General features: G+C 37.3%; 2 protein-coding genes across 4 annotated transcripts in view; one reads left to right on the top strand and one right to left on the bottom strand.

Annotated features, from left to right (window-relative positions):
• The window catches only part of PUDP (pseudouridine 5'-phosphatase), a 61,011-nt gene extending 52,491 nt beyond the window's left edge, over positions 1–8,520 (bottom strand). The window contains exons 1-3 of one of the 2 annotated variants that reach the window (XM_029964796.1): positions 7,757–7,822; positions 7,337–7,432; positions 5,153–5,231 (exon numbers count right to left, since the gene is read on the bottom strand). In XM_029964796.1, the coding sequence (XP_029820656.1) occupies positions 5,153–5,231; positions 7,337–7,348 (91 nt within the window). In that variant the 5' untranslated portion in view covers positions 7,349–7,432; positions 7,757–7,822. Of the gene's footprint in view, positions 1–5,152; positions 5,232–7,336; positions 7,433–7,756; positions 7,827–8,346 lie in introns of those variants that run through there. The other variant, XM_018084358.2, reaches the window with a different exon arrangement.
• Positions 8,521–8,960: 440 nt separating this feature from the next.
• STS (steroid sulfatase) overlaps positions 8,961–24,263 on the top strand; it is a 107,072-nt gene continuing 91,769 nt past the window's right edge. The window contains exons 1-2 of one of the 2 annotated variants that reach the window (XM_008926803.3): positions 8,961–9,245; positions 9,615–9,794. The gene's annotated coding sequence lies outside the window, so the exon portion shown is untranslated. Of the gene's footprint in view, positions 9,446–9,614; positions 9,795–24,263 lie in introns of both variants that reach the window. The other variant, XM_018084385.2, reaches the window with a different exon arrangement.

Genomic DNA, 24,263 nt, shown 5'->3' with positions numbered 1-24,263 from the left:
GTACTAGTGTAAATTTTTTCTTGTGCTTCGGAATGTTCTCACATGACCAATACCAGCTTTAAACTCATAAAACATCCCAATCCAACAAAGATTATCCCACTTATTACCAATCAGTAATCAAATAAGGGTCTATTTTAGTAGTTGTACTCTGTGTCAGTTTATACTACACACAAATGGAGTGATTAAAGCAGAGCATCATTTTGAAGACATGACATTCCAAAAGATGCCCTCACATGAGCAGGCAATTTGTTGTACACGGTGACCCTGTGAAAGGGAACCTGAGTGAACTCATGTTTATGCAGAGCAGACAGTCAGTGCCCAGGGCTGAGCTGCTTGGCAGCAAACCCAGTCAGCTCAGCACCCGCAAGCACAGCACTGCTGCAAAGGACTAGCACAAAGCCAACCTCTGGAGAGCAGAGGGGACACGGGGACGGATTACACCAGGTCAGAGAACACGCATTAATGAGCTGGGAGAATGCAATGCTGTGTTACTCTGTACATACATATAATGACAGAGGTCATGAATAAATTCACATGGATGTTAGATAGAAAGACTGGACTGACAAATAAACTGGGTTTTCCTCTCAAACACCTTGCGTTATGCTGAGACAAACTGCACGTAAAACTCTTTCAAAAGAACCACACAGAGGCAAAAACTAACTAGACACAGCAGAGGCAAAAGAGAAAAAAAGCAATGCATGGAATGATGACCCATAACTGGTGCCCAAAGGAAATCTTTCAAGAACAGAAATAAACCTGTTTCATCAGACATACACGGCCTACTAGGACTGATTTGATGACTTTTACAAAAATACCTCAAATATCTCCAAATAAAAGGAGGAAGAAAAGTAAGAATACAATTTAAAAAGAAACCAGCTATTATATGTATATAACAACAGCAAAATCATACTTGGGAAAGTGCAATGTCCACTTAGATGCAGGGTTTTCCAAAATACAGCATCAGATTCATTGCGAAACTACTACTGAATATGGTATTCATTATAAGAGGAACAAAAATTTATTAAAAGCTGCATTAGAACAGAAAGTATACATAGAGACAGCAAACATTGATACTGTCAATAGGTGTGCAACCCTTCAAGAAGCAAAATATTGCAAAAAAAAAAGTAGAAAAAATTGTCAACCATCAAAAAAAGACCTTCGAGAGATACAAGCATTCTTCACTGGTTACTGAAGCAAAGGAAGATAAAAAAGGAGATAAGTAATACAGGATGGTTTTCTCCTAGGTCCCAAGAAAAATCTTGAAAAAGGTTGGCACTACCTCCATGAACTTTGGGTCAGAAAACTGATTTTATTCTTATCAAGGGGGAGAAAAAGCATAAATTAAGATCAGGAGTCTCTGCCAGAACCATTGTAAGACACAAAAATGATCTTGCTTATATAATTCTCTGTAGTCTTGTGAAAGAAATTAGTATCAATACAGAGAGGTATATAAACACATAATAGAAGCAGCAACAATCACTAGCAGTCTCTACTTCTTGCTAAAGATGTTCATTATGAATGCAATAAAGTTTGAAAAGAGAAGATATTTGGCTTAATTGCTTTTGTGTTGTTAGTTAACAGAGTTCCTGGTCTTTAAAAGAGCAATGATCGTATTGTGAAAATTATCACCACCATCACAGTCTGTTGCCAATTAAAAAAAAAAAAGTTAAAATATAATAACATCAACACCTCTCCTCCCCCAGCATTAGAATTATAAATGCCAGTATTCAAGAACAGGATTGTCTCTCAGAGAAAATATAACAGCAGAATTAACAGAGTAAAATTTTGTTGGTAAATTGCTCTATCCCAATTAAGGTGTCCTGAAAAATTCCACTCTCAAAAGTTCAATTAGCCAACTCACAACAAGGCTACATGAATGGATTACAACTACTCAGAACAAAAACTGCTGAGCCCAAGATGGTACACAGTATAACTATTGTCAGCATGCAGAATAATAAATCCATGGTTGCTAATGCTGTTTTTCTTGTTAAGTAAAAGGAAAATTGGAATACAGCAGCTGGAAACTGTGTTATTATAATGGGAAATTCTATTAATCTTTTCTTTGTGTGAAACTCTGTTCCATTTATGACACCTTATTATTTACATTCAAAGCAAAATAATTGGAACTTTATACACAAAATAGTGTACATAGCCGACAAATATACAATTCTTATCATCTACAAACAGATTTGCAAATCTGCATTTAGCACAGAAATAGACTAATTTTTATAAATTCTAACTTAGAACTGCTGTATGCACCTTTAAAATCACTAAACAGAACCTTTGGACTCCCAGCACTTTCAAAATATACCTCTTCATTTGCTAAAGATCCTCTATACAACTGAATGTGTGTAACAGTCAGAAAACAAAAGCCACATTACAAAAACGGAAAATGGAAAATTCCTGGGATTAGCTTATTAAACATGTGGTTTCTCTTCTTTTAAAACCAATGCTTTGCATCAGGGGCAACTAATAAATAGGCACGAAAAATACATTGCATTTGTGTGTAATTTCTGTGCAATATTAAAATCGAATCATGGATCTTTTAGCCTGGGAGCATTCCTTGGTTCATTTCTCCAGAAGAAAAAGTTATCTTTGCTAATGCTGCCCATGGCATTTTGAAATGTGGTAACCACTACAGAAATCAAAAAACAACAACAACAACAACAACCACCACAACAAAACCCTGTTCTACTGATGTTGAACTAAACTCTGATTCTGGATTATTCTAACCACAAACAGGCAACCATGTGGATGGGCAATCTGTAAATCAATCATGGGAATACCAGAAGTCAGACTCTGGGTTAGTATGTTTGCTATGTTCTTGCCAAAATTTTCCTTCCTGTTAAATTAAAATGTTAGCTTTCAAGCATATGACAAATCTTATTTACTCTATTTATGGTTAGTTAATTCTCAATGAGGAGCTGTTTTAGTTATCTCCAAAATTTGCTCATGAAGCATCTATGAGGTATTTTAATCTAATAACATCCTTAATCTCTTTGTTTTTGCAACAAATTAGAAGTACAGAACACAGGGAACAGACAATATTTTTGCTTCCTTCTTTGTTCCCCCAAAATCAGATGAAAATGGAGAATGACAAGAAAGCAAGTTTCCACTACACAGAAGCAGAAAACAGGCTTACAAGATTGCCAGGTTATAGCCTAAAAAGATTAATTCCTGCACTTAAGCCATAATAGAGGACAATCTAGAGAGGACTGATGTTTAGTTGAATTGGTGCTATTTGCTCGGATGAAGAAGAAATAGGAAGCTGTTTTAACCTCCCATTCACACTGTAAAATAAAAGACAGCATGCACATAAGCAAACTCCAGCATGGAACTCTCACCAGTTTTCTTATAACAGCAATCTCCTAGGCAACTTGTGCAATGAAATGAAAGTAAGAGTACATTTTTGACTTCTGACCTTGTGACAATGGGTAGGTAACACTGGGGAGAAAGAAAACATGCCAAAACTCTTGTGGATCTCACAACACCGCAATGAATTTAACTGCAAGCTAATTTCTTCTACAGTATAGACCAGAGGTGACCTGTATTACAAACCATGCAGGAGTGGACTAACAGTGACACACAGGACCACAGCAGTCTCCACACAAAGGAGACAGCGGCTGTAGAAGCAGCAACTTCTGATCCCAGTTGCCTAAACTACTTCTCATCCCTCCACAAATGGTCACAACAAGCTGGCATACCTGTCCCTGTACAGTCCAACATGACTTTGAGTCAAGGAGAAGGTATCTTGCAAAGCTAAGCTGCTTTAGGAACCCTCTCGCTACTCCTAGCAAAACCTAAACAAAAATAAGTACACGACTAAATTTCCTATACTGAAGTGTCATGTTCTCTGCATGTTGGCTTACCTTTAGTTCAGCTTTAAGCACAAGGCTAAGAAACTTCTTATCTTGGCAGCCATTTTCCAAGTTCACTTGTCAGTTGGGAAAGGTTAATATTGTACATGCGGCTTGTAGAGAATTTTAAATATTTTCAGCCCCCTATAAGTTTAGGCACAGATCAACAAAGGCAATTTTCAATCCTATGTGTTTTGGTGGCGGGGTAGCTATTGGCTACAGCTACATAACAAAACTACTTATCATAGCTCAAAATACAACCTATGCAGTAAGTTTAGCAGATAGATCCTAGGGGGCATTACTCTAATTGTATATTTTGTACAGATTACATAGATTTTTCCTTCTCTATCCTTAGCATTGCTTTTGTATGTTTTTCCAACATGCTAAAATGCCAGGATCAGACAGCAAACAGTACAACTATAACAGGATTTATTTAGGTATCAAAGATATCTAGATTCTGTTCTGGTTTATTATTATTATTACTACTACTACCATTATAGATTAACCCTGTACTGTGTGTGTTGGATAAGCACACACATAAATAGGTTTAATATTTTTAACTATACTACATACTAGCAGTTAGAACAGTACTCTTCTGTAGAAAAAGACTAAAGCATTTTAAGAAAAAACAATCTACTATTCTGAGCATTTAATATTATTTGCTGTAGGAAATCAAGCAGAAGTTTAACTTTAGAAATTTAACACTTTAATCGAAGTACTGGGTTTTTTTGTGTTGGGGGTTTGGGGTTTTGTTTTTTTTGTTTGGTTGGGTTTTTTGTTGTTATTGTTTGCGGGGTTTTTGTTTAAAAAAAGAAAGTACAGGAGTACACTAAAATTAAAATATTAGTTATTCCTTTTCCTCTGGTTTATAATTCACAGTGCATCACTAATCAACTATGTCAACAAATGAAGCTGCTTTAGGGGAAGTTCAGATTGGAATTAGTTCAATTCTCTGAGAGGGTGATCAGTCACTGGAACAGGGCACTGGTCACAGCACCAAGGCTGTCAGAGTTCAAGGAGTGTTTGGACAATGCTCTTAGTCCCTTTTAGTTTTAGGAAGTCCTGCAAGGAGCAGGGAGTTGGACCCAATGATCCTTAAGCTCCCTTCCAACTTGAGATATTCTAATATTCGATGTATAATACAGCAGGACGTAACTGTAGTACATTAGCACAAAGGCTGTTTTTTCTCTTACAGCTGGAGTTCCCTACCAAAAAAAAAATTAAAAAATCCTTCAATTAATTTTACCCTTTAAATAATAAGCTGTCCAGAGGTGCTGTTCATATATTTTACTTACAAAATGAGAGCATAACTTTCCAGTCAAACTTCTTGGCAACTGGAGCAACAGACAAAAACCCTAAGACTTCATCCAACAGCTGGAAAGAGAAGGTAATTAAAAAAAAAAAAAAAGGAAGGGTGGATTGCATTGATTACACATGCTGGAAAATGTGTTAGATAACACCTGAAACAATGATACAGAAAGATTCGGAAAAAAAAGGGGTGAAGTACTTTCACAGGCAATTCAGGGGCAAGGACTTCCCTATTGAGGGTAAACTGATATAGCAAGGTGGGACTCAAGGACAACTTAATCAGCCTCAATTATGTTAACCAGAGCAGGGGAGATAAATAACAGAGGATCAGACTCAGCAACACTTTCACACAGCTGAGCCTTAGCCACTAAAGTACAGGATACAGGTTTTATAGGGCAACACTTGGATTGTTTCCAAAGTCAGGAACCTTGTAAGCTCCTCAGATCTCATTTAAGGATTTTACACTCTTAAAGGTTTTGGAAATCTTTCTATCAGAAAATAGCCTACCTTCCTTAATAAGAAGAAAGTATGTCAGTTACAGAAAGCAAGTTCACAGCACATTACATCAGATGAATTTAATGCTCAATTTTTTTTTCACCGTTTATAGATCAATTTATATTTGTTCTAAAAAATCAGTAAAGTTTAGGTGAAAACTTCCAAAAATAGTCACACACATTTTCAGGCACTACTTTGTTGTGAAAATTATTGCAAAAACCTAAAGCTTTAGATTCTGAAAAATGCAACCAACTATGGAGGTACTTCAAAAAGTGTAGTTTTAAATATCCAATACCAAATTTTTGTATATATAAATATCCAATACCAAATTCAAGCTTTTTGAAATGAAGTAATTTTGGGCATATTTCTACAGCTTCCCAAAACATCTATGTTATCCATTTTAGTCTCTTCAATGAACACTATGTGACACATTAAAATTTCATTAAAAAATTAAAGGGGTTCTTATTTCTCATGTAGATTTACATCAGTATAACCATTCGTCTTATTCAGAAGATCTATGGCAGACAGGTTGGGCAGTATCTAACTTGTGCGCCCCTTATTTCATTCCTTCCCCAAAATTATTCCAAGCTTCTTGAAACATTTAAAATCTTGGAAAAGTCCAAGCAGTCTCCTGACCGCCTTTTTGCCTCCCAAGAGTCACAGCTCATCATGAAACAAACAGGTTCACCAAAAAATATGTCAAACTTGTGACAGAACTGATAGTATTTAGAGGCTGAAACATACTACAGGTCCTCTGAAACGAAGTGTACATTATGAAAATCATCAAGGTGGTGTCTCTTTTGCTCCTCTGTACTGGAAGTTATTTAAAGAGTATTTTCAGTTTAACTCATTGCAGCTGAAAAGACTTCCGAAGTAGAACACACTCTTTATATGCAACTTTTTTAAACAGAAGAAATCACATCCACATAGCATAACAGTAACTAGGGGAATGAAAACAGAATAAGTATCTATCAGTGCAAAGGACGCTTCATATATAGGGATAAAAAAGCAAATTATACTAGCATGCATAAAATGTTCATGTAAATGTATTTTTATATAAGCACCCAAAATGCCATAATTTATGTCCGTCTTTTTACTGAAATTCAGAAAGTGACAAAGTATTTATCTGGTGCTGTAATTTACAACATATAAATTTAATAACAGCAAGAAATAGGTTTATACTTCAAGTGTCTCAATCTTGGCAAAGTTTTATGTCCAAGAATTATGGATATTTTATAATTACTTTTCCAGTATGAGGCACAGTTCATAATCTAGAGTATTTTTAATCCTTCTTCACTGTATGAACCCCAAGAGTTTAGAGATCTAAAAATGACTCAGAACCTCAACTGGTATTGGTGTTGCCTGTTTGGAATGTTACAGAAAGGCAATTTCTAAATATAAACAGGATAGCATCTGAGAAAAATGCCTTTTGTTCCTAGAATATTGTCCAAAGCTAAAGCACCTAACCTGTGCGTGATAAATTAACTTAAAACCCTGGCAGTGTTCGAGGCCAGGCTGGATAAGGCCTTAAGCAACGTGTTCTAGCGGGAGCTGTCCCTGCCCATGGCAGACAAACTTTAAGGTCCATTCCAACTCCTTAACATTCTATGATTCTATAAACCTCATATGGAAATCTTACATATCCATATCGGTGACTAAATACTCATATAACTTACCAATACTGTCATGTTCAGGTGAGTATTCTCTGTGTGAAACAGATTTTCAACTTCTGACAAAAAGCAAGAGTAACTGAAAAAGCTTTCTTGAAACTTCTAAATAAGAACAAAATTAAAATAAATGGTTCTGGATTATAGGATTACAAATATATACATTATACATACATATATACATGTATGTGTGTGTGTATATATATATATTTATGTATGTACGTATATATATATAACCCCAGGGTATTTGAGACTCCAATGATGAAACACAAAACGGAACTAAAATAATTCAATCACTGTTTTGCATAGCATATTAAGAGTGCAGATGAAACAAACAAAACCCAACAGCTCTATAATACTTAAAAATATTTATGATAGCATGGGAAATGTCATTTCTGTTTTAAAAGTTGATAAGTGAATCATCTTCACCTGTTATAGGAGGGGAAAGTGCACATTTCTTGGAGTAATTCATCAGACTTCACACCAGTCTTCCCAGAAACTGCAACAATTTGGGTTTTGCAGAAGGAAGGCACACACGTCAAGTTCATACCTTTTAAGAATTCACCCATATCCAATGCTGCTTCCTGTGCGATAACCCACATGAACTATTTCAAAAACCAAGTCGCATATAAAAATACTCTTATTATTCCACAGGAGACACTCATCAGAGGGTCCTGATTCAGTAAACAGTTAAACAGCCTTAAATACCGTCGTAGTCATAACGACGATTCAAACCCCAAGATCCAATCTAGCTGTATCGCGGGAGGACACCGGTTACAGAATAAGCCTGCAAACCAGGCAGTCTACTGATACAAAAGCCGTGATAGAAGACTGTCACGGGGGTTTCCAGCTGCAGTGTGACCCCAAAGGCTGCCGAGCAGTGTCCTGCCCTGGCACTTCCAGCCCTGGGCCAGGGTCTCGCTGCTGCCAGCGCTGGGCCCGGGGCTCCCTCAGCTCCGCACACTGGATCCCCATTTTCCTCCATACCCGCTTTCTTTGGCTTCCAACCCCAACCTGACCTTCACCTCTCTCCCCAAAACCTCGCTCAGCCCTCCACCATCACGAGCAAGCGCCCTGTTCACGCTCAGCCTCGGATCTTTAAATTCATGACGGAATCTGCCCCCGAAAGGCAGCGGATGGCGGAAGGAGGAGAAGGAATTAGATCGTTTCCTGTTGCTTTAATCCCTTCATGCGGGTTTTAGCAGCGCCGCCCGGGGCGCTCTGGCCCCTCGCCCGGAGCGAGAAGGCCGCAAATGAGCGCCCGCAGTTTGGCCCGCTCAGGCAGCGGGAGGCGGGGAGGGAAGGGGAGGAGAGGAAGGGAAGGGGGCTATCCGCCGCTACTACGGGCCCGCACTGGTTCCCGGACAGCCGGGGCCGGGGCCGGGCCTGGCGCGGCGGTGAGACCGTGCGGGGCAGGGGCCGGCACAGAAGGGGAGAGGGCGCAGGCTACACCCCAGCAGCAGCCCGTCAATGTCAAGGGGATTCAAGGTGAGTGGACCGGGCGCAGCGCGCGCGAGGAGCTGGAAGGGACTGGCGAGGCCGGAGCAGCCGAGCGAGCGGAGCCACCGCGGGAAGAGGCCGGACAGGGCGCGACGCGGGGGGGGCCGGGGCACTCAGCGGGTGCGGGAGCGCCGGGGGCCGGGCCAGCGGGACCTGTCTGTTTGCTGTGTTCTGCTTTTAAAGCAAACTCCGTTTCATTTCGTGGGGCGTCTTTTGTTGGATGATAGAGCTTCTTGCCCATAGGGCTTGTGGAGTCTCCCTCACTGGAGATACTCAAGAACGGTCTGAATGCAATCTGAATGCCGTGTGCTCTGGGATGACCCTGCTCGAGTGGGGAGCTTGGACCAGATGACTCACTGTGGTGCCTTCCAACCTTACCCAGTCTGTGATTCTTCAGTCCCCCTGGTGCTGCTGGCGGGTGAGACCGGGGAGTTCCTCCCAAATTGACGCTTCAGACAGCGCTGCCTCGGAAACCTTTTGCGTGTCTGTAATGAGATTTGCAGGGATGATATTACCACCAGGTCATAATTGGAGACATACACAGAAAGGCACAAATCTGTGTAAAGCTGTACGGGAAGAGTAAAGTAATGGGGAAAAAAAACCAACCCAAACTGTGAGGTTAGAGTAAACCCATCTCTTATGGTTTGTTGACTGCAAGAATTGAAGGTTGATAGGAAGCAAAATCTCCCTGCATGGACACATCATCCATCCGATTTTGACTGGGCAGTTGTGAGGAAAGGAGGGGACTTAATTCATCAGTCTTCCCTTTTTTTATCTTTTCATGCAGGTAACTCTCCATTAGGCATCAAGATCACTGAAATACCAATTGCAGAAGCAGACATGAAAAGAGCTATATCAAGCTCCCAAGGTGATATACTGGCTTGAAGATTTGTACAGCTTTGCTGTTCCATGTGAAGGCAGTGGTTAGTTGAAGCTTCTCATAGGGGAAGTCCTGTCTCATTTGTAGGTAGGCCTTGCAGCAGTTCTTTTTTTCTAACAATGCCTTCATTTGAATTGGCAATGCATCACCATTTTAGCAAGTTAATGGTGGTTTTAAAATCCCTAACTGTAGGTGTCATACTGCTATATTTGAATTTTAATTTAGCTCCTTTAAGCGTCTTATCTAACCCTAAAACCTGTCTCTCAAACTATACTCACCCTACATTTGTGTGAAATATAGACACAGAGTCCTCCTCATACATTCTCCTGTCTTGGGAATAAGAAGACAAATAAAATATCCTTGGCCTTTACTTGTACCTTTTTAATAATAAAACTTGACTTTCAAACAAAGTTTTTTGAGTTTTTGATTGGTTTTCTCTTTTTTTCATCTTGTCTCGTTCTGTAATGACAATACTGCCTATGCCCTGCCTATGTAGGCTAGGAAAAGGTCTGTGCATAGTACCTTAAATGTCTTTTAAAAATTAGTTCTTGCGTAGATAAGAAAATGAGTCTTGTGATTCCAGATAATTTTTTTTACTGTAACCTCACAGTACAAGTGTTAAGAATGCCCACAGCTGTTTTGTTTCTGCAATAAACACTGTGCAACAAGTCAATATTCTAGCTTTGTTTCAGACAGCAAATGTGTTAGTTTCCTTTGTAGTTCACTTAGGTGGGAGCACAGCTAGAATCAATTGAAAGGTAAAATCCAAAATACAGTATGTGTTAACTGTTAAGGGGAATAAAAAAATCATTATAGTAATTTCATTACCTATAATGGTAGTGTTGTGCTGTCCTAAGAAAGAATGGGTTTCTATAGTAAGAGTGTACGCTGTTGTGACAAAATTTAAAGAGGATTAGTAATGAGGTGGTATGACAACTGTACCTGAGGTGGATTCATCCACTTTCTAATCAGCAAATATTCCAAAAAGCTGGTCTTAAATTGTATTTGCTGACATCGGAAAACTTACACTTGTCAACAAGAAAAAGCTACAACAGTTGGGTATCTTGATTCATTGTTCTAATTAGAGAAAGGTGTTAATTGTTTGATCACAATTCCATCTCCCATGCCCTCCTCAAAAAGGGAGATAGTATTTTTGTTGTGTAAGTAACCAGGTCATCTGAGAAAACATAAAGCTTTTGCAAAACTTTTGCATATTTAAGTGGAAAAAGGTCATAAAGACAATCTGTATAAAAGAAGCCCAAAAATTAAAGTGTAATACACAAGGCAAACATTTTTAGGGTTAAGTGGTCCGTGTTACAAATCTTATGGTACACAGTTCAAGACTGTCACATTGCCTGACAGACTGATGACCTCAATTTGCTTTGCTTTTCTCTGTTTCTTCAGTGATAATCAGTGTAATGTTAGCTTACTAAATTCTTCATAGCTGTGTTCAAACACAGGAATATCTTCCCAATATAGACAACTGTTTAGGTTTATTCAGCATGACTGTGTTCGTACTAACAGAATGAAATTAAGTCCAAGCAACTTTTAATTCATGATGGAGCACAGTTTTCTAGATGCACAAGTAAGAGATCCTGTTGATCTAAGTTTTATTTGAGCAGTCTAAATATTTGTCACTCAGCAGTAGTATTCAGTCTTGGTTGTTTTTTTTTTAAAGAGAGACTAAAAAGAATTTGAGATTGAAAATTATGCAATTTATTTTTTGTTTGCTACTATTTTTATTACTTATTTTAAAATGGTTTTGAATTATGAAGACTTCAGTAACTTTTGAGTTGTGAGAAGCATACTGTAGTGGAGGTACAGTAACCATGAAAACTGATAATTATTTACATGCTTACAAAGCTGATGTATGCTTATTGAGAAGGATGAACATGGGTAGCAGAGATGTAATTGTGCAAGTAGATTCGACTCCTGCAAAGTCTGAAGAACACAATTAATTTCATGTGCATTTTTAAAATGAATTAAAGTTGCTATCTGGGCATACACTAAAACAGGTGAATAAATCATTACTGAGTTTTAAATTTTATGGTAATACGTGGTAAATATACATCTGGATATCCAGGTTTTTAAATTTACTGTAAGTTAACTGTCTGTAAGTAGCCCTTCATACACCAAACAAGTCTAATTTTTCTTAATATTTCTAATAATATGATAAAATCACTTTGGTTTTATTGTTCTTGCATGTGAGATAAATTGAAAATATTCAGGTGCATATTTATTATGCAACACAATGTTTTAGGCACAGAGTCCTCCTAACCTTTTTTTAACCTCTGTATGTTTGTTTGGGTTTTCTTTACTTTGAAGCTGAAAAGCTTTCCACATCAGTGAAATTTATGTGATTAAGTTCTTTTCCTAGAGAGTAAAAGCTTCAGAATATGCTTAAATGTTTTCTTAGGTAATACAGTTGACTCAATAATTACAGTTTCCTGCAATTTCATATTGTGCTTGAAGCATGGATTCACTTACCTATTTTTTATGCCATTGATAGGAACATCATGCCCTATGTGTTTCACACAGAAATGACTGACTATTTTTCTTGTTCTGCAGGCACCTTGGCAAAGAGGATAAACAGATTGTAATCCGTTTTGGTTTGAATATTAAAAAAGAATCTGAAGACTTGAATAAATCCAATAATTTAAAAGCTTTCATAATGATTTACATGAGCAGCTGTTAAACCCACTATTAGTAACAAATTATTTGGAATGTCTTAAAGTTAAATGTAAATTAATTCAGGTATCAGCTGAGATTCACAACAGTTGCTATATTTGAGCCTATAAGCTCTCATAAAATTGAGCCCAAATCAGTGCTGGATTTCACAAAAATAGAGCTTTTCACCCTAAGATAATGAATCAGGTGAATTTTATTGTTTCAGTTCATGTTTTTACAGCTGCAAAAGGAAAAATGAGCATGCGTCTTAAGGCAATTAAATACTACCATACCCTTGCTGAGCTAAGTCATGTTTTATTGATTACATAAGTCAAAAGGGAGTATATCCTCTTTTAGTCAATTGTGTGTTCTTCCAGCCAAGCAAGTAGGGGGAGGAGAGCCATCTGTTTTCTAGATTTTGATATTGACCACCAATTACAAGTGGTGGTCAATATCAAGTTACAAAGGCAAGAAAGATGATGTGTTATGCTTCAGGAGAATAAAGTGAGGAAGATATATGTTCATCATCGATAAATTTAGATGAGGCACTATAAAAAGGTTCTTAAGCAGCAGTGAGGGGCGAAATTCTAGAAAAGCCAAGCAAGCACACAAGAGGGAACAAGGGGACTATACTGTGATATTTTTAGATGTCAGTTGCTGTATTTATTGATAAGATTGTACAACAGAACAAACTGTGTCTGAAGCGGGGAAATGAAGCCTTAATATCATGCTTCAGGGCCTTTTTTGTTTCCATTAAAGTCACAACCATCTTTCTTTATGGGTTTTGATTTAGCTTTTTGACATAATTTTTGATCTTCCAGTAAAAAAGTGGCTGCACACAGGCAAATTGTTCAGGTGATTAGCAATGTTATTGTAATGGAAATCTTGAAGTACTTAATGGGTGGGTCCTGCTTAGCCTTAAACTATCAGAAAGATTAGGCAAATGAGATTGCATCCCCAGATAAGATGTGTTGTATCCTGCTTTGCTTTTCCTGTGTGATATGGGCTTCCTGTGTGGGATCATTTGCAACTTTCATTTATTTATCTAATTTCCCATTGTTGAAGGAGCCTAAAATATTTCTTAAGCTGTTGGTTTTCTTCCTTGTCTGCATGTGAATTTTTTGGCCATGCTTTTTTCATTTTACTGCAGTTTGATTGTTAGAGATTATAGGAAAAACTTTGTACTGTCACATGGAATACACATTCTGTGAACCTTTCTGAGCAAGTCATCTATCACCTGGTTGCCAGGAGTCAAGGTGAAACCGAATTCGGTCACCCTGCCAGTGGTCCCTTTCAGTCCTGTGTTCCTAGGCTCAACCTCTTCAAAGGCTGCTGTAATTAGATCTTTAGATGGAAAAGAGAGAAAAGGAGTTGTGATTCTCAGGGTCACAAGGTCTCTAAGCTGCTGATCTGTAATGCTGCTCCAGATTCAGGTTTTATATGCATATTCCCCACTCAGCATGCAACAAGCTGTAAAGTTGAATCTCCAGAGCTCAGATATCCAGCCTACTCTGTGGCTGCCTGCCCTTAAGTTTGTATCTACCCAGAAGAGATGAGTAGAAATAATTGAACTTGCTGACATGCAACCCAGAATGTCCACACGGTCAGGGTGAGCATGCTAACAGCCTAGGTACTGCAGGGAGGCAGTTGGGGGCCAGCTATCGAACAGTGCCACTACTTTTCTTTTGCAGTGATTCTGGTGGTCTGAGCTCCTAGATCTATCTAGCCAGAGAAACCATAACATTGTGCTGGTACATATGAAGTAGAAACTCTGATCAGGAAGCAGAAATGGTGGGGAGAGTAGAGGGGGCAGTGCCAAGCAGAGTTAGCGATAGGCTTCTTGACTCCCTGTTGGAGCCGAGTTGTATTAGACATGAAGGCTGTGCCTGACTAGGGGAGTTGGGACTTTTCCTTGGCTGCAGGAGTTAGTGTACCTCCCAACCAAGTCATCATTCTATTTTTGTCTTCCCCCCAAAGCTACTGCCCTGCCCTCCTCCTTACGGGCACAGGCAGGCAAATAGGCACTGGTAGTATACTCCAGAATGTGCTGTTGTGGACAGCCAATGACAAATAGGCTTTTGTGACCACTGGCATGTAGGACACTGACTAATTTTTGGGTGGGGCAATAGTCCCTTCGTTAGGTTGTCCACTTAAGTTCAGCTTATGTTCACCTACCTTGACGAATGTAACAAAATAGATGAGACAATGTTGTCACTTTATTTTTTATATTGTACTTTCAACAGAAATGTTCTTAGCAGATCAGTAACATATACTTGTATTCATAAAACATTTGTAAAACAAGAAACTCCACTTGTAAATACTGATAAGGTTAGATATTAGGGATACCTAGAAGGAAGCAATGAAGTCCCAGAGCTGTCAAGCCAGTGAGACCCTGACTTTTTTCCCTAAGACAACTAGCTCCACTTAATAAGTACATCTCAAACATTTCACCTTGAGTTCTGTAAGGTGAATGATTGCTTACAGTGAAACTGCAGGTTTGAAAGATTCCTGGATTTCCATTTTATGTACTTACATGTAGGTAAGACCATGAGAGACATCCAAGATCTAAATGAATTCTTTGAGGTAGAATTGTACATGCTTAAAATATTATGCCTAAAATTTTCTAAATCTTTCAGTGAATCTTTTGCTCTGCTATGATATCCTGTGTTCTTACTCTGTCTTTTTTTTCTATTTTACAAATTTCATTCATATATTCTTTTGTCATAAGTTATACTTTCTGAAGCTTTTAGCATTTTGATTGCTTTTCAGCATTTTGGGTTTTTCCTTCTTCTTTAGAGAAGTCCAGCACTTGGGTACATTATTATAGCTGTGGGGTTTATAAGTGACAAATAGAAGGCCATCTTCTGCTGTTAGACTGCCACCTTAGTCCCAGATACAGCAATACCTTTGAATTAACATAAGAACTGAATTACCATCTTTGCAGTAGTTTGATTTTTACTGCTGATTACTGAGGTTATTCACCATGTTGTACCAAGACAAAAGCTCAAAACTTCTGTTGCCATTTGTCCAATTTAAAATTTTCTTTTTGGATCACATCTGTATGTATGCTCACTAATTAGAGAAGTCAGTATTATACTTCTCTGAAAGAGATCAGTGGCAACATCTCTAGCCCATGAAGAGCTTACTACCTCTTCGTGCCATTTGAAATATTTTTTTGCATTTTTAAGTATGAAAAACTACTATCTTGCAAGCCTAATGAGGCAGCTATCTGCAAGAAGCTGTGTTACAAGATGAATTGTTGTATCACTGTTTCGGAAAGGCTGTATGTGTCATTTAGACCAGTGGCTACTACAAGCAGTAGGGAATGAGTATTATATTAATGACCATATTTGACAGCCTGTGTCCATAATCTGTTTTTCACTGACTTTTCCTTTTTACGCCAACAATTATGCTCTCATCTGGAAAAATTAGACTAATGCAATTTTCCAAAAGCTGTTAACAAGGCTTTTAATATTAAAATGGCTATATATCCTAATGTGCCATCCTGAAACTAACTTTGTGTTGGGGTCATGAAATGAGGTACAGTTAGGGTGTATTCTGGAGTTGCAGAGCATGGAGAGAAGCCTACATGCTTCAGGAAGCATAGAGGTTCACTCAGTATATGGCACTCTTGTCACTGAATTTCTAACAGCATCTTCTGGTGTGATGTTTGCACTGAAGCTTTCTGAAGTTGGTGGAAGTATAGTAAACCCTTGTCCGATTGCAATTTTGTAATATTTGTGTGACTGTTGCTTCTTGAAGGACCTGACAAAGTGTGGGGACCTGCATATTCATCTGCTTTTTCTAAATTCATCATATCCAGGAAATATAATAAAATGAATTACCTAGTAGATTCAATGAAATATATTTTTCCTGTTTGTTCAAGCCCATCTTTCTTCAAAAATCCAATTCCGTTTGTGACTCAAGGTAGCTTAGACCAGTATTATTCGATAGTCAGAAACTATGGCTATAGCAACTACAAAATTTGGATCTTTATTCTTACATGGCATAGCCAATATGTTCTTCCAGCTAAACTCTGACATGTAACTCTTAAATAGTTATTCACAACCATGATTAAAAAAAAACAACACCTAAACCATTAGACTGTGTCATAGGTTTCCATGTATAAAAGCTGTTGTGACTTCCTCAGAACTGTATAAAGTCCTCTGCAATCCACAGATTTCACAAGTTTATATGATGATTCCCCTACATCCTTTAAGATAACTACATGGCTACAGAATTTTCAGAGGGAAAATTAACACTGGTTTTTTGGACTAAGCCAAAGAATGAACTTTAAACATCTTTTTTCAGTGAAGATTTGTTGCAGAGTAAATGTCCTCTAGAATCCATAATCCAATTTTTACAAAGTCCCTAGAACAGCAGAGCTGTTACCTTTTTAATTCTGGATATGTGTGTCTTTCAAAAATATCTTCTGAAATTAGCTGTGTTCCTTTGGTTTCACTATGATAAGAGAAATTAACAAATACCCTTTGTTCCATTTTAGCTCTGTTACTTTTGTATTTCACTTGAATCCAAGTAAAATACAAGTTTGTATTAGCAGATTTATGTGACAGCATAAGCATTTATATGTGCACCAACATTAAGCCAGTCTAAGGCAGCTGTATCATGTTTTGTTTTTACAAAGACACTGTACCACACCTGGTAGATGAACATTTAGTCATGTGAGTTGGATCCTGAACATCTAAAGCTTTGGCAAAGATGTTTTGATGAACTAAAACAAAAGCTCTGCCTCACTGCAGCTCTGCCTTTCCACTAGATTCCAATAATTCAGTCATGCATCCTTCTTCTTTTTCATCCCAAACACTCTTTAAAAAAATAATTTCCTTTACCAATTAAATGAATTGAACTCTGTTATAGATATGAACATTCATATATAAATATGTAGATACTGTCTCCCACTTGGTGACCAGAAGTCCAAAGTATCTTAAAAAGCAATGTTTCTAACAAATTAAGAAAGAGAAAAAGCCTCAATATGTTCATATCCATGTGTAAAAAAGAAATCAAATGCACAAAAACACCTATTGTTCAAAATGGATAATATAATCCATTAAGTAACATAGATTGTTGGAGAATACAATGTTACAGGGTCACATAGTACCCTATTTGCCATAGCTAAATGCAGCCTCCCTGGTAGCATTTTAATTTTCAGTCCTACTTATGCTTTGAAATCATCAAGTAATTGTCACTTTAGCACCCTTCAATGATTTCTAATCAAACATGGAAAAGAAACCTAAACAGAGAAAACCCCTCTATTCAGTGCTTAGATTTGGATACGAGAGGGGGAGGAAGTTTATTTATTTCACTCATTAACTCATTATGATTTTTTGCAAACTATTTTAGTTAGAATGAATAGATCTTTCTATGCTGCATTTTGGTTTTCCATATCAAATGCCTTGAATTGTCATGTTAATTAGCACAGACAAGTCTGCTTTTTATTCAGTCCATCATTATTTTCTCATACATCCCCTTGTTTTATCCTTACTTTTTTCTAATTTACATAATCACAAGGTTTTGAATGAATGCTGCTTAATAATAATTTGTTTTAATAAAATTTATTTTAAGTATTTATTACACATTTAAGAGTTGCAGTGTATGTACAGAGGAGATGGTGTTTCGCTGGTAGATGTTGCTTCTGATCTGTCGTATCTCTAGTACTGCTTCTTATGTCCATCTAAAGGGTTTTTTTCTTAGTGTCTTCTAAAATATGATTAAAAATATCATTAATCAAAGGGATTAAAAACTACTTGGGTTATTTATTTTATGGAGACTGACAATTTTTTTTAAAAATTGTCTTTATATTCACTTGTTAATAACAACTTTCAATAACTGCAAGATGGTAGTGCAGTTTTTCAAAGGCTTAAGATAGAGCTAGTGTTTTCTATCTGTATTTGAGACAGAGAAAAGCTTGGTAATTTCAAATTCTTTCAAAATTGTTACAGTACAATGTTATTTTTAAATAGACAGAGGAAAAATGCAGGAGAAGGCTCAGGACAAGCTGTACTGATTTCCTGAACCACAGAAAAATGTAATGTAAACTTTGCATTTAGACAGCTGTTCAAAAACCTTAGTTCAATTTGATTCCTCCCCATCATTGCGAGTTTTCATATTTTGCCTGGAAGAAAAGTAAAATCTCATATTTAAAATGTAAGGCTTGGATTCTGTTAAGTTTCATCAGCATTGATTGTCACACATCTTTCGACATCCATCTTTCTCTTCCTGATCAAATATCTGTAAAAAATACATAAGTTGGGGTAAGGAGGACAATAGCTATAATATGGTGAACTAGCTAACTTTTTGAAGTTTAATGAATGATTTTTTTTCATGTGAGGGTGCTTGGACTTTCTGGGAGCACATGGAGCACATACAGTTTCTAAGACAATGCATAGTGAACAAGCCAGGACGGGCTGATATTTATGATATAGTATGATATTTACGGTATGATATTTATAAAAAGAGAATCTCTAAATATTTCTGTGCCTCTGATGGAAAAGTATGAAAAACACTGATCTGATTATATTTTACAAGGTGTTTCAGTGCAGTTTTCCCAAAGTTGCTATGTAGATATTCAGCAGGAATGCTTTCATGTGTACAGAAAGGAAGAAATGTACCTGGGATTCTGGCACTGGCCTTGTTTTCCAAAAATATCATGGAAAATCACTAACATTGAAAAAGTCCAACAGGAGAATCAGTAACAAACTAAAACAAGCATCTTGGTTAGGCATGTGCGTATAGGTATTATGAAAACATGTTGAGATTGTTTCCTACTAGTGAAGTAATGTCTTATCAAGAAATCATGTAGGTGTTGTATAGTGAGTTGCCTTTTTCAGTGTTGTCCTTCTTCCCCTCCACCCTTCTGTTTCAGTTCACGTGACAGGACTTTGTACTCATTTACTGATAATAAGTGCACAACCATCTTGTTTGAAAACTAGAATCAGAAACTGAAACAATTCCGTGTTACAAGGTAAAATGTTCCTTCTGCCCCAAAGTCTGTAATTTTATGTATAGTTTAATTGTAAACATTGAGGTAATGTGTATTTGGAGTTCATATTCTTCCACGGCTCAAATTAAAATCTTCATGGCAGGAAATTAGCAATCATAAGAAATAATAACATATTCAGTATTGTCTTTTTCTCATTAACCTAATGCAATGTATTTTTTATAAGAAAGAAAAAAAAGTTGCTAATACCATCTACTCTCATCTGTGAGATATTATCAAATATCTCACAGTGGCAAATTATTTTGTAACCCAATGGACTTTATTATTAGATATTGCAATGAAGTAGAACAATTCCCTACCTACAACAGGTTAAGAGGAGCATAAGCATTGAATTGTGAAAGCATTTTGAACAAAAAAGAAAGAAGGTTGTTTATAAACTATAAGATTTTCCAGCTGTGCAACTGTTTTTTTCATAGCACTTAAGCTCTAGTTGTTTAAAAAGTAATGTTAAAAGTGTATGTAATTTTGATTATGGAGTCTGTTTCAAGAATCAAGTGGAAATGAATTGTTAAATAGTTTTGGAGAGGAGTGGGTAAGTTTGTAAGAAGTAAGCTTGTAGTTTTGAAGTTTGTGTGCAGTATATGTAATCTGACAAAATCCGTTCAATTCAAAAGTGGAAGACTACAAGACTTAACTGTAACTTTCAATGAGTTATTAAATAAATCTGATATTTTCCTTTGTAATCTCATACACATCCAACCTGTAAACTGGGGATAAACACAGCTACTGAGGGGACAGTATCTGTAAGAGGAATCACTGAGACAGAGGAGAATGGCAAGGAATAATAGAGAAAGAGAAAAGGTAAGGAAAAAATAATCACTTCTGGATAGGTTATATTTGCCAGGCTTAAACAGAAAAACTGCATTTGGATAACCGTGCTGAGACAAGAAGAAGGAAGATGAAAGAGGAGAAGCTTGTTTAACCAAAACAAGTGTTTGAACAGAATCTGACCACAAATATTGCTTGCTATGCAGTTTTGTAATGGCTCGTTAATAATATGGATTCCATACATCCTGTTTTCTCACAAACATATATTTTGCTTCTGCCCTTAGGGTGCTCTCCAGGTGGATTTTGGTAAGTGCAGACCTGTGTTAAAGCCTGTCAGACCAGCAGCCGAGGCTGCTTTAACACGGGGAGGGCCAGTCACCAGTAGGGAGCAGTGTGTACTGCTGGCAGGTGGAAGAGCCTCTGCTGAGTGGAGGGAAGTCATGGAGGAGATAAACAGACGCAGCAGCATCCAGAGTAGTGATTAATGCTGGAGTGGCAGTGAGAATAGCAGTACCTGGGCAAGCAGGATTGGAGGAGTCGAGCCACTGCATCCAGAAGGTATTCAGCCTGAGTTTAGATCATGGCACATTAGTATGGGATTCTTCAGTAGGAAGGGATTTGAAATGGGGTAGGGCATGGTTTAGTAAGGTAAGGATTGAAGAAGAGTTTGTGCAATGGATTTTTGATTCTATGAGCAGAAGTTTGGTGATGAAACGAATGAAGTAAAATTAGTTGAGAATGAGAGGAGGAAGACAGGACATTTGAGATGGCTTTTTAAGAAGAATTAAACAAGAATTGTGTCTATGGCACTGTGGACTGTGAACACACAAGATTGGACTGCTTCAGGTATGCAATGACAGTGATTTGGGATTTTTTGCATCATGGAAAAATGTTTTAAATTTGGTGTAAAAATAGCCTCATCTTTTTTTCTACCATGCTAAAAAATCAATTGATCAACCATACTCATAAAGAGATCTTAGGGTATAGAGCTCAGGCAGATCTGTTTTCCGCTGATATTACTAGCCAGAGTGGTGTTTGTATGGTGGTGTATGCAAAAACACTTTCTGCAGGAATCCCTACAAAAATTATTTCATTGGAAGTCAAAGTCAGTAAGGCTACTTTATCTTCTTTCTTTTCTTTTGTTTGTTGTTTGTTGTTTATATTCTGCACTGCTGACAGGACTGACAACTATAATGAAGGAAATTAGAAGCTATTGACATGGATTAGTCATTTACAAAACTTACTCTTAGCATCACATCTCTAATTCATATATTTTTCTAATAGACAACTTGATATGTTGTCTAGTATAGCAATTGTCTAATAATAGCAGTAAAGTATTAGTCCTGAAAAAATGCATTTTTGACAAAGGAATTGATACATTTTTTCTCACTGATGAACAGAATGCATCCTTTAAAAACATAAGGTTGTGTTGTACCTGAAGGCACAAAGCAAAGGAAAATGTCCATTCTTAAAAGCTTATTTAAAAAGCATTCTGATACAATTGAAAAAGCATGTTATTTGCTTCAGAAATACTTGCAGTGTGCTTCAGTCCAGGCCAAAAGATAAAAAGATCCCTGGAGCTATTATTGAGAAACTTTCAAATGTTAAATGGAAGCTAATGCTGGCATATCACAAGAAAAGGTGTGCCACAAGAAAATGGAAAAATGCCTTTTCTTAATACTTTTTGTATTTCTTTATGATCTTAAAATGTCATACAAAATAACGTGAAAATGAAGAGAATTGCTTTAGTTTTGAGCTAATGATAATTTTTATTTTGTTGTGGTGGGGTTGGCCTCTTAGGTCCTATGGACAAAGGAATGGTGTTCTGTTTTAACAGCAAGAATTTAAAAGTTTCGTCAAGTTCCTTTGAAAGTGAGGAAGAAAGACTAGAGAAAGGGTAGGAGAGGAAGGGAGAGAAAGAGCAAGATTTTTCTACTTACACAGGGCAGAACGAACCTGAATACTTCTGCCTTAAATTGCTGGTTTTCCTGTATTGCTGTAATACAATATATGCATTTCTTCACTGTTTGTTTGGGGTATTTTTATTTTCTGTCAGACTCTAAAGACCCACATAGCCTCCTCTTGTAGGCAGATATTTTTAGTCTTAGAATGATTTGCTATTTCAGATATCCTTCATTTTAAGACTTTCATTTTAATTGTTGCCTAATCCTATGACGTTTAAATTCTATCCCTCAACTATTTTGCCAAGCTAAGTTTACTCACAATTGGGTTTTTTTCTTGATGTGAGACTCAGTTACTCCTTTCTATGTTTATTGAAATTAATAAAGTATCAAATCCTTGGGATTGGCATAAAAAGTTGTTTAATGTGTATATCTTATTTTGTAAATATCTTTGCCCTTTGGCTGGCACATTTTTTTAGCAGACTCTGATCAGTATAGTTTGCAACCAGGTGGCTATATAGCCACTATGTAGCTCGTAGTCCTTCTTTTCCTGATTGAACAAGTATTCTTTCTAGGATAAATATTTTTCCTGGTTTGTATGACCTCCTAACTTCGTGTTCCTTACATATTGTTTTGAAATAATTGTATTTTATTTTAAACCCTTTTGTACTTTTACTGTTTAGTGTATAATGCTAGTGGAGTATCTCTTCATTAAAGCTGAATAGAAAATTACTTACCATCCTACTTCCCTCCCTCCCCCGCATTTCTGAAGCTCTTTTACCATCATGTTAATTGGGGAAAAATAAAAATAATGAATGGATAATTCTGTTATCTTCTGATTTTGCACTGGGTCCTAAGGATTGAGTAGTTTGGGGTTAATCTTTTAACTCTGTTCAAAATAATACAGTAGAAATATCTCTCAGCCCAAAAGAACAACAGAAGTGGTGTGGTTTCACCTTGTAAATGCCGAACAGGCTACTTTTATGGTGTAAAAGTAAAGGAGAACAATTTAATTTTTAAATTACTACTTTTAAAAATAAAAAAAAACACTTTTTTTTTTTCCTTGCTAGAAAGGTTTTTGTCAAAAAAATTACAAATAATTTGTTGTGAAACACATTCGTGACTGTTTGTAGAATGAGGACACACCATTCCCTGAATATTAGTTGTAGGACAAAAGTAACATAAACCAGATTTTCCGGTTTTAGAAACTGTAAAGAAGGAGCTTGGTCTTCAATAAGCCACTACACTTGTTTATTTTTAATATCTCTTACCCATGCAAATTAAGAGGAAGGAGAAGCTGCTTGTTTATGTCTTGTGAGCTTCCTGCTTGCAGCAGCACCACCATAAGTCAGTTGGTCTCAAATTGAATTATTTTTTACTTAAAAAGCTTTGCCATTTCTCCCCCTGGTAAAAAGTTCACTTTTAGAATCTAGATGAATTGGATCACAGGAAAGAAACTTTTGGCTACTGGTAATCAATAAAAGTAATTTGCCATTGGATCCATTTATCCCGTTTCATTTTAAATGGGTGGGTTGGCCCTGACTAACAGCGAAGCACTCACACAGCTGCTCACTCACTCCCTTCCTCCCTTCCCTAGGGAAATAGGGAAGAAAATTGTAGGAATGGGAGTGAGAAAACTCATGGGTTGAAATAAAGACAGGAAAATCACTGTCATGGGCAAAACCACTTGGGGATTTTAACTTAATTTATTGCTAAGTAGCATAAATATTTAATTGGTTGGAGTATTGGGAAACAACAACAAAAAAGGACAAATATTTAATCTTGCAGGAAAAACACATTTCTTCCCACTTTCCCAGGCTCAGCTTCAGATTCCTCTCTGTCACCTTCCTACTCTCCACTTCACACCTTCTCTCCAAACATCTCCTCCTGCCACGTTACTGCTGCACGTGGTGCACAGTCCCTTCGAGGAAGCACTGAGTGGCACACAAGGATGAAGTCAGTGCTTGGCTGGCTTTCCCTCTGTCACTGCTTGTTGCTCCACAGGCCACAGTCCCTTTGGGCACATACCTGATCCAGTGTGGAACACCTCCCACTGCTCTGACCTTCTTGTTCCTGCTTCCTCCTCCTCTCTCTCTGCTCCCCACAGCCCTTCTCTTTGCGTTCCTTGCCCCCAGTATTTTTTGCCCTTTCTTAAATGTTTTTCCAAGGTGCCACTGGCTTGGCTGATGGGCTCAGCTGTGG

Source organism: Manacus vitellinus, unplaced genomic scaffold (assembly GCF_001715985.3).
Source record: "Manacus vitellinus isolate BGI_N305 unplaced genomic scaffold, ASM171598v3 scaffold_7_pilon, whole genome shotgun sequence".
In the NCBI taxonomy this organism is placed as follows: domain Eukaryota; kingdom Metazoa; phylum Chordata; class Aves; order Passeriformes; family Pipridae; genus Manacus; species Manacus vitellinus.
The sequence above is the reverse complement of the archived record's forward strand: the minus strand, read 5'-3'. Positions and strand labels throughout refer to the sequence as shown.